At 34.0% G+C, this 10,917-nt stretch overlaps 1 protein-coding gene across 1 annotated transcript; it reads right to left on the bottom strand.

Moving 5' to 3' along the window:
• Positions 1–189: 189 nt before the first annotated feature.
• On the bottom strand, positions 190–10,037 carry LOC138334826 (uncharacterized). The gene is made up of 11 exons (XM_069283592.1): positions 9,897–10,037; positions 7,999–8,395; positions 6,180–7,513; positions 5,825–5,871; positions 5,411–5,504; positions 4,188–4,373; positions 3,633–3,823; positions 3,004–3,151; positions 2,504–2,695; positions 1,851–2,008; positions 190–1,134 (listed from the first exon to the last, which is right to left on the bottom strand). The coding sequence occupies exons 2-11, from the start codon at positions 8,382–8,384 to the stop codon at positions 982–984; spliced, it is 2,889 nt and encodes a 962-aa protein (XP_069139693.1). The 5' UTR covers positions 8,385–8,395; positions 9,897–10,037; the 3' UTR covers positions 190–981.
• Between the last annotated feature and the right edge of the window lie 880 nt (positions 10,038–10,917).

Below are 10,917 nucleotides of genomic sequence, written 5' to 3' on the forward strand. Positions count from 1 at the left end.
TGACAGGAAGTAATTAATAAAAAGATTTTACAATATACCTCAATGTGACCTAGATTAAAAGTCAAGGTCATTGTTTCAACAATCTTTGTAGTTCTTCATACCAGTATGATCATATTACAATCAACTGTTCTTGCCACAAAAAAAAATCTATCTACAGAAATCATGCACACACAAAAACATATTTTAATATGGAATGATTTTTATTATTAAACAAAAGTTTTCAATGCACTGCTGCTTTGCAGACAATAAAATACTAAATATCTAGTTTTTTATGTTTCTGGTTGAAAACAACTATCAATTGAACTTAATAGTCTCCAAAACTGATAATAGTAATCTTGAAACCTTGAAATGAGTCCATAAACTCATTTCCTACTAATCCTTATCTTTACCACTTAATTCAAATGGATATCATTTTTCTGTTATCTTTACCAAATTAATCACCGATATCCAATCCATTCTTCTCGTCCTATCACTGAACACACTGGGATTTATTTGAGAATGTTCCAAACGTTAACTCAAAACTTTGTCTGAAATCTACTCATATCAGCAAACTGGATGGTTAAGTCTTAACATTGCTGATTACACTGTTTTTGTCGGTTATCCTTTCCTTATAATGTCATTGAACACAATGATGGTTTAACTGGACAATTTGCAAGCATGTGTATCACAAACAGAACATTTTATTGTCAAAATTAATCTGAATTATTTCCCTGTCACTTTAACACACTACTAGGTAGTATGCTTGCAATAAACTAGAGTAATATCACTGAACTCATATGCTTTGATAATTGGCTTGTTTCTCTAAAACACAGAGAAACTGGTCACTTTTCTTCTGGTCTGACTTAAACTCTCCACCTCATCTCACAAAGACTCTGGAACAAAACTTTTCAGTTATCTTGTTGAATCTTGCTATTTTTGTATGAAATGTTTTCCTCGTACCAACATTTAACACATCTTCATCTTTGTCTGTGATACTTCAAATCACTGAACACAGAGTCTGTAAACTCGCACTTCATGGTTTGTAAAGTTAACCACAACCAGTCGTCCATCTGGAGTTAGGTGGATACCAGAGGGTCGGATGTGTGGGTCACTTAGTGCAAGGACACCCAGAAATTTCCCGTTTGATCTGAAGACCTGGAAATGGTACAAAACAGTTGTCAATTCACAATAAAAAATTTATTGTCCATCCTCCAGGATCTACTATTAAATTATAACATATTTTCAAGACAATTTTGCAAACATTATTCCCCATCAGTAGCAGCAAATGTGCAAGACATCTGGCATGGTACTGCAAACCAACTTTCTGTCGCTTGAGATTTACTTTCACAATTTTTTCCGATCAAATCCAATCAAACTTGGGAATGTTTATTTCCACCAATTAAAATCTTCATCACATCTATTGATAAAAATTTCAATTCAATTTTTGAATCCGCGAATGTCAATCTTCGCAAACTTATATAATAATTTGCTGTGAAAGAAAGTTAGTTTATGATAAATCATTTTGTATTTAAGTTTCTACCATAATGCCTTTATGATTTGTGTGGATTGTCATTAATTGACACTATTCATGATAATAGATTAAATGATTTTTAAACAAATTGACACTTTTGTTACAAAAACTGGTCTCGCACACAAGAGATCATACAGAAAGTACTTATTTCAACCGTATTTCAGCTCTTAATTTTGTCAAAAGGTATTTTCAGTATTGAACAACTAAATTGCACTATCACACATATCTCTGCTAATAAATCGTAATTGACATTATTTTGCATTTGTGCTAAAATTTGACTGCTAAAATAAGTAAATTAACAGTATTATATATTGAATAAAAGAAAAGATAATGTATTTACCTGAATACGTTCATTTCTACTGTCTGCTACTATCATGTGACCATCTTTGTCCAATGCAATGCCAGCTGCCTGTGAGAAGAGGCCCAGTCTGTGTCCTGAATGGCCGATGGTGTGGAGCAAGTTACCGAAGAGGTCAGTGATGTAAACACAGTTTAAACCTGCACACACAAATGATATCATTATCACACCTTTATAATAATCAACCTTGTAAACAAAAAACAAAAAGCAGGCAGACATTCATATCCATTTTCATGTGTTTGCTGCAAACAGACACTCGACAAAAATCCTCTCCTGAGGAGCAAAAACCTACTATAATACACTCAATAAACAAAATAATCTGTCTTCTTTCTTCTACCAAGTATGACAAAATAATCTGTCTTCTTTCTTCTACCAAGTATGACAAAGTTGTTTTAATTACAATATTTTTATCTAAATGTCAGTTTCCTAGGCCAAATGTTCTTCAAGGTCTTCAATACAAAACATTAGAAATTTTGATAAATGAGGGAAGACAACATGCTTTTGATTCAAGCATTACTTTTTTCAATAACAGTTTTCTTTTTTATTCCTATTACTTTGGTACCGTTCTGATCCTTTAACATTTTGTATAGGTGTTCATCTTCTTTATCAAGTTGCTACAATAAAAGATAGCTTACCTAAGTCAGAAACATACAAAGTGTCATTGTGCACTTCCAGAAACCTGCATTTACTCTCACAGCTACAGTTCATCAGGGGTTGAAATAGGTAACTGGTTCCATAGAACCCATCAGGGGAGATAATGAAAATCTGGGGGTTTCTCGGACATGTGTCTAGTGTTACAAGGTCACCTTTAGATGTCAAAGCCAATCCTGAAATAGAAAATTGTTAAAATTTACTGCTTTGTAACATTGCCTTATGATAACAAGCCCTTAATAACATTTACACAAAAATGAAAAAAATGAAGAAAAAAATTTAGAATCAAGATAAACCTTTAAAACATTGAACTATTACTATTACACCTTTATATATATTTATCAGAAAAATGTTTAAGGCAGCTTTGACACCATAAAATACCAAACACAATTATTGTGGCTTTGAATTGATTAGAAGTTTATATCTTTAATCTCATAGATTTCAAATTTTAATTGCTTTAACTGATATTCCTTGATTCACCTACCATAAGGCATGTTGAACTTCTTGGCTCCGAGTCTACATAGGTACTTCCCTGTTGGTGTAAACTTGTGGATACAAACATCATCCTTCACAAATATTTTACCCTCAGTATTCACTACAATAGCAGATGGACGGGTAAAGGCAGGGACCATCTGTTCAAATAAATAAGTTCCATTACTCCAGTCATCAGAAACATATTGGTTTTCTGAACAAAAAGAAACACTTTTCAATATCACTATGCTGTTAAATTGTAGAACATCATCATCTGACATATATTATATACTAGTTGTTCTGACCTTTAATAAAAGATTTATTAGATAAAATCATGCATAACAAATGGTATTTACTTAAAGCATAAGGACTCTGGACCTTAAGCTCAATGACAGTGACCTTGTGGTAGTAAAAAACTTTCGATGATGTAAGCTAGTACAGAGCAAGTTTCATAAAAGTTGTTTTCAATTATTAGATATTCAAACTTGGGCACAATCAACCTGCAAAGATATTTATCTCTCTGAATTTGGAAAAATCTTGCTTAAAATTTAAGAAATTAACATAAAATTTGTCTAAAAAGGTTCATGGGAAAAGTTCTCTCCAGTTGTCCCTATGGTTGTGCAGGTTGTTATGTATACTCACGGCATCACCCATGGTAAATTTGAATTGTCCATCTTTATCAAACACCTTGACCAAATGGTTTCCAGTATCAGTTACAAGAATGTTGCCTTCCAAGTCAGTGGTCACTCCTATAGGGAAATGTAGACAGTCTCCAGAACCTCGTCCAGGGTGACCAAGCTTTACTTCCAACTTTGCTGGAATTGTAGTCTCACCTACATAAAGGACATGAAGGAAAGTCAGGATACCTTTCTAAAAATGTTGGTATAATTTATCCCACGTACTTTCATCAATCAAGCTACAAAAGTTGGTATATACCAACGTAGCAGGAGCACAATTATTTCTGAGAGCACCCAACACAAACCCTGTAGGAGTTGTCTGGAAGAGGAAGACCTCTGCTTTCATTAACCCAAAACAAGTTACTACACGTATCAAATGACATGCTATTTATATCTATAAACATAACCCAAAACAAGTTACTACACGTATCAAATGACATGCTATTTATATCTATAAACATAACCCAAAACAAGTTACTACAGGTATCAAATGACATGCTATTTATATCTATAAACATACCTTTATTGTCCTCACCCTTCTTAACAAACTGCCTGATGGTTGGAGCATGTTGTGTTGGTATAGTTTTGGGGGCAGTCTTACTTTCCTTGACAGATTGGTTACACACCTGTGGTAATGGCTTAGATACTACTGGTGATATTTCTTTCTTAATGTTGTGTAGGATGCCTTCCTTGCTGTCAGGCGCATCTAATAAAAAGATATAGCAATGATAATCTCAAGTTCTTGCTCAAACTTCAAGATACGACAGCAATATGAAAGAGCATTCATTCGAATTCCTTATTATCAAAAATTTTTTGGGACAAACAGGTGTAATAATAGTTGTAATCATGTTAATGTGTAATTTCAAAGGGTCATTTAGAAAGAATTTTTAAAAGACTTTATTAATTACACATTACAGGACAATGAGAGCTAAAAACAAACCACTATGTAACATCAATAATATTCACTTTTATCCTGCAACTGTCCCACATACTGACCGATAACTACTGCCAGATAAACTTGTGCTTTATCCGTCAATACGATATGCTTTATCCGTCAATACGATCACGTGAATTTGTTCCATATCTGACGGAACTTTTTCTAACTTGACCCAGAACTTGAACCTTCCGGTGAATGAAACGTCAGTCAGTCCCGCTAAAACGTGACGTCACATTCACCGAAATGACGTCATTTTTACGATATCGAAAATCTCGTATGGCGGTGTCGTCTTTTTCTTGGCTTATGACAAAGGTATGTATTGTTAAGTAATTCTTTAATGGGTATTTATTGTTATTTGAGTATTTTCATTTCCTTTCAGTGATATATCACACTGAATAGAATTACGGTTACTGATTGTGAATGCGCTTCTTTATTTCCCACGGCAGTAAAAAGGAGTACACTCTCATTCGCTTAAGTGAATGAATCTTTACCTCCGCATCAAAGAAGCGTCTCGCTTCGAGCGAAACAAAGTAAGGAACTGTCAATTTGCTTTCGTTTTTGAATGCCATAATGGTTGCAGGACAAACAGAATACACGGTTAGTATCTTACAATACAAGTTTTATTTTGGTGCTCGACACGGAAAGCCGAGATGACGAGGCAAAGCCTCGTCATCTCGGCTTTCCTAAATCTCGCACCAAAATAAACCTTGTATTGTAAGATACTAACCATGTATTCTCTATATCTACCGTTGGCCGAATCTTTTGAGGACTTTAATTAGAACAACCCACTATATAAAACTGCTCACCATCAGTAGACTCATTTAGTTGAGGACTTGGAACTACCTGATCAGGAACTGGTTCATCCAACTCTTCCTCCCAAAGCATGTCATCACTCACAACCTAAAACATCAACTACATGCTTGCATAGAATGCATGACATTGGTTATCTGGCATCCTAAATATCAATGATTTTTAATGGTATTAATTTTGTTGCCTATTGCCTAAAGGAAATTTTGTTATATTTCACATATATCTTTAAATATTGTAATAATTTACAATACATCACATACGAAGACTTAAATTACCTACTTTGTAGATAATTTATTTTAAGGAAAGAAAATACTTTTCTAGAAATTATTTCAGATATTAATAAACATTATTAAGACATATTATGTCATTGAATTCCATTCTTTAGTATTGTGTGGAGATTTAGACGATACCTCTTTCTTCGGCTGGACAATCTGCATGCTGGATTCTCCATTGGTCTCTAAAAGAAAACAGAGATTGTAATATAATGTAAAGGCCATTTAGATGTCTACAACCTAAGAGACGCAAATGTTTATCATTTAACCACAATTTGTTTAACCGAAACTTTTTTAAGCCTTAGTCTTGTTTTCAATCAGACTTTGTCTTCTTTCTAACCTTTATTTTAGAATATTTTATATTGAAATCATGGAGGAAAATAGCAGCTGCCATATTGAGTTCTTTGTTAGGAAATTTTTATACTTAATAGAAAGATAAAACTAACAGCTACATTCTTTGACAAGTTATCTTAGGTGACATAAAACTTCAAACCTTTTGCCTCCTTGGACCAGCTATATATAGTGTTTGCTGTCAATTCTTGCTTGGTTCCCTTTGACTGGCTATTATTTGCCATCTGTTCTAAGCCGGTCTCGTTTGACTTGCTATTATTTGCCATCTGTTCTAAGCTGGTCTCGTTTAATTGGTTATTATTTGCTGTACCTTTTCCATTGGTTTCTATTTCACACGTTTCCTCCATCTCCATATCCTCTTCCTGTGTAAGTGAATCAGATGACTCATTGCTTTTATCTTTACTATTATGTATCAATGGTTCTGCAGCTACTTGGAAAGCAGGTTTTGGTACATTAGTCAGTAAATCATCCAAGGACTTTTTCCATCGTTTCCTATCCTCTGAGCTAACATATTGTACCTCTTGTACAGGCTCTTTTGGAGGAGGGGTTTCAATTGGCTTTTGTGCAATTTCTTCAACCAACTGAGTGTTGTTTTCTTCAACTTGGGTGTTTTTATCTCCATCTTTATTGCCTAGATCAGACATAATCTGAACACTTTCACATTTGACCACAGATGAATATGTGACAGGTTGACTGGCTTCAACTCTGTCCTGTTCATTTGAAACATCCATATCCTTAGTTTCCTCTGCAGCATTTTTCTTATTTCCTAGATTCTTCAACTTTTTGCCAATAAGTTTGAATTTTCTTTCTGGAAGTTGTTCAGCTTTTTGACTTTGATGTGCATCTGTAATATCTTTAGACACCATGGAGGATTTTTCACTGCCAAGATTTGTCAACTTCTTGTCTGTAAGTTTACATTTCATGTCTGGATGTGATTCGCCTTGCTCTGGTTCATTTGAAATATGTATTTCTCTAGACACCCTAAGGGATTTTTCAGTTTCGTCATGGAGATTTCTCAATTTTTTACCTGCACTTATGATATTTCTTTCTGAATGAGGTTCCTTTTTTTCTTGTTCATTTGATATAAATATGTCTCTTGACACTACTGAGGAATTTTCACCGCCAAGATTCTTTAACTTTTTACCAGACAGTTTGAATTTCCTTTCTGGATATTTTTCAGTCTTAGATACCACTTGTCCAGTTAAGCATGCATCAGTTGGGCTCACCTGTTCCTCTTTTAATTTTTTTGTTTTATCAGTACAGTCTAAATCCTCCACTTTCTTTACGTCACCTCCATCTGAGTGTGACGGACTACTAGCCTCAGACAAATACACATCAGAACAACTTTCTGTTTTATATGAGGACACAACTCTCCCAAGATTGAGAAGAATGTCTGCTTCGATGTTTGGAACAAAATCCAGACAGTCAATATCATCATCAACATCTAAATCTACCACATTGTTGTCAATTACCAAGCTGTAATGGATTAAGATACAAAGTATTTATAATGCAGTTCATAAACAAGTGCGACAAAATTATTATCATTATACATGTAGTTAATTAATGTAGCAAACCATTTGCATTTGTTTGAGGATATTTGATTAAGATAGTTATAATATTGAAGAGCAAATCTTGAATAACAATAAATTATAATGCGAATCAATGTGGTCTTTCTGGGATCACAATTACAAGATCCAGATTCCATCAGAAAGACCCCTACATTGACTTTAATCAATCCAGATCAACATCATATTAATGTACAACATACACATTCAGGAAACAAACAGTTACCATTATAAATATAGAGCATTTTATCATAAACGGTTTCTGACAAAGTTACATATTTATTCAATAAAATCTATATTATTCCCTTCTGTTTGGTCATTAAAAATGATCTGAAAGTTTGTACAATACAGTGTAATATATATCTGAGCATGATCAATCTTAAAACAAAGTGATACCTGAACACTTCAATTAAGCGCTTGGCATGTACATCATGGTTTTGAGTTGAAGAACCAGAGGTAAACCTCAGCAGACTTTCAACTTCACTGCTTAAACTACGCAAGGAATCAATGTCACCTGTCACAGAGTCCCGATACATGTCCAGGTATTCTGACTTGGAATTAAACACTTCATCCATCTCATCCAATGCCCTCTTCTCAAATGCAGCCAACTTTTCCTGAAAACTTCGGATAGTATGCGTTATCTTTGATCTAGTGTTGTCACGCCTCATCACTAAAAGAATGGAAATAGCACGTAGCCTTCGTAGCATGCTCTCTAACTTCGGAACTAGTTTGCTGGCATCCAGTAATCGACACACCAGCTTAGTCCTTGTACTTTCCTCCATCTTTAGTTTTTCTACAATTAAAAACCACCACATGTTAATGATGTTATCCAAAAGTGATTACAGTACTTATGATTCGAACATTTTACAGGAATATTTTGATAAATGAAACATACTGACAATTAAGTCCATATATATGCCTACCATCAATGAGCATCTCAAGCAGTCGAAAAATTGAATTTAGAAAAATGACAGGGCACCTATATATATAGCTAACAGGACCAAGTTTTGGCCAACATGAACAATATTATAAAATAATCCATTAATCAGTGTATAAAAGAAATCAACAAATGAACTACAGAAATTTAAACCTACATGGTTTCCAGTTTCAGTCTGCATTTTAAATATAAGTCAATGTAAGTGAAATTGGTGACTCAAAATTGGGGAGGGGTGGTGCTTATACTGTATTTGCATAATATATAAAAAGCATTTTTATCTATTTTTAGTAACAAATCCATACTCCAACTTGGGTATAATACTCTAGTTTGAGTATAACAAATAAGTTGACGTTTTTCCCCAACCTGATTATAACAACATTTTTTCCCAATTTTACATTATTGAGGCTTCTGAACTTCATGGCATAAAGTCAATGCAAAAGACAATCATAGTTTAGGCCTACATATGATAATACTCTTAAAGGGACAATATCGGAAAACCCCCAGTTCTAATGGAAATTAGATCAGTCGGTTTTACTGTGATATGTCAGAAAAGCCCATGGTGGTGAAATGCGTGTGAAATGTTCAAACTCACTCGCTGTCCGCCATTACACATTGTGGTAGAATATCTTGTATGCCGAACCCAGTCCCTTGCTCGTAGAGTAATGCTACTTTTGTCTAGAACAGCTCAAATCGCTCTGACAGAAGTGTTTACCTTATTAGGTGAATTGTCTTGCTAAAAAATCATATCACCTCCACAGTGGTTATGTAGTTCATTTGTTTAACGTGCGTGACTTTGGCTCAGATATTGGTACAGCTAGTGTACGCCTACCTGCTTAATCGTTTTGATCAACGATTTGTAATTACAACGGTATCAATTAAAATACTAAACAATGACGTGGAATTTGTCAATATCTTATGTTATATGTTTCATAAGAAATGTAGAACAATACATTTATGCCATATTTTGCTTCTTGGTTACGTAAAAGATTTAGCCCGAGTGAATTGTCCCTTTAATTTTACCTGGTATACTTCTGCTTATATAGAGCTGCCAAGTTATGTCCACAAAATAAGCATCATATTGATTGAAATGGCATGTTACTTAATATGTAATATGACAGCTCAACGTCTATGAATACTTTTTTCATCGTTATTAGGCTATATGTGCGAGGAAAAACAAAACCTTATTGATGCAGATCTCTGCAGGTTGATGCTCGAGATGTATGCCCCTGTTGTAGACCTACATTAATAATCAATTTATATAAGTAGTACATGTAACATACAAATGTGAAATGAAGTACATTTAACTTAGTAAGTCTGCTTGCTATATTCCAAATCTAACAGCATCCATTTCTATTACCTCTCAGTCTGTGAGTGTGTGTTTGTTAAGCCGCTGCATTCCAAAACAAATGATTTGACTCCGTGCAGAAATTTAGACCATTCCATTTATAGGCCTAAAGACAATTTAATTTGTCAATGTGATGTTTCTTAACCACAACGGTTTGCAATGTGTGAACAGAAAAACTTGGATACAGGTGAAGTTTCATTGCTTACATTCATATCAATCAATTTCATTAAAACAACATTTTTTAAAACTAACTTTGCCTATATAGTCTGACCCGTAACTCCTTTCATAGAAATGAACTCGCCTGTATCAGACGGGACAGTATGTGCATGCGATGATTTCATTGGCTAAATTCTCCAAAAAATAAGGTGCTTTTGTGCAACATAATTATTTTGATTTTTTGAAACAATCTGAAATAACGTATATATCAAAATTAATTGCTTTTAATGTACAGCTTTGATTTATTTTCTTTGTAATGAAAAATAGCATTTAAATATTCCCGAGACTGTTCTAAAAAGTCTCAGTGTGGGGGAATATGAATCCTGCATGTGCACATGCTTCATGTATTTGAATACAATATACATTTTATTTCTTTTAATTAGCCTAATCAGAAGGTGTTAGTAACAGTAAGCTAATAACTTTTGTGACGCTGCAAACTTAACATTTAAAAATAAAAAGGAACGACTTTTTATGGTAAGTTCAGTATGAATTTGAATGAATACAGACCATTATAAACAATCCAGACGATTAGTTAAATGGTAAGAAGGCAAAAAAAAATAGTGTCTTTCTAGGGTTACCCGACCGCCCCTAATTTTTTTCCACTTTTCTACGAAAAAAAATAAAAGACGGGATTTCGACCTCAGACTCCGGTTCCGGTCATCATTTTAGAGTGAAAGACACAAAAACAAAACGAAACAAAAACCACAAAAAAATAGATAATGACTTGTTTTCGCAAAAAAAAATGTGGGACTTGTCAGTTTGTTATTTCCCGCGTAAAAAGATGTTATCTAGAGTTATGCCCCTTAATAGTAACTCT

Source organism: Argopecten irradians, chromosome 11 (assembly GCF_041381155.1).
Source record: "Argopecten irradians isolate NY chromosome 11, Ai_NY, whole genome shotgun sequence".
Classification (NCBI taxonomy): Eukaryota; Metazoa; Mollusca; class Bivalvia; order Pectinida; family Pectinidae; genus Argopecten; species Argopecten irradians.

What these genes read in the sequence shown, in the direction of transcription:
- LOC138334826 (XM_069283592.1), bottom strand. Translation starts at nt 8,384, where the DNA reads ATGGAGGAAAGTACAAGGACTAAGCTGGTGTGTCGATTACTGGATGCC. An exon ending in CTGGTCCAAGGAGGCAAAAG is followed by an intron (nt 5,872 to 6,179) that starts GTTTGAAGTTTT and finishes GTTTTCTTTTAG; the next exon opens with AGACCAATGGAGAATCCAGC. An exon ending in TTTGTATGTTTCTGACTTAG is followed by an intron (nt 2,009 to 2,503) that starts GTAAGCTATCTT and finishes TTGTGTGTGCAG; the next exon opens with GTTTAAACTGTGTTTACATC.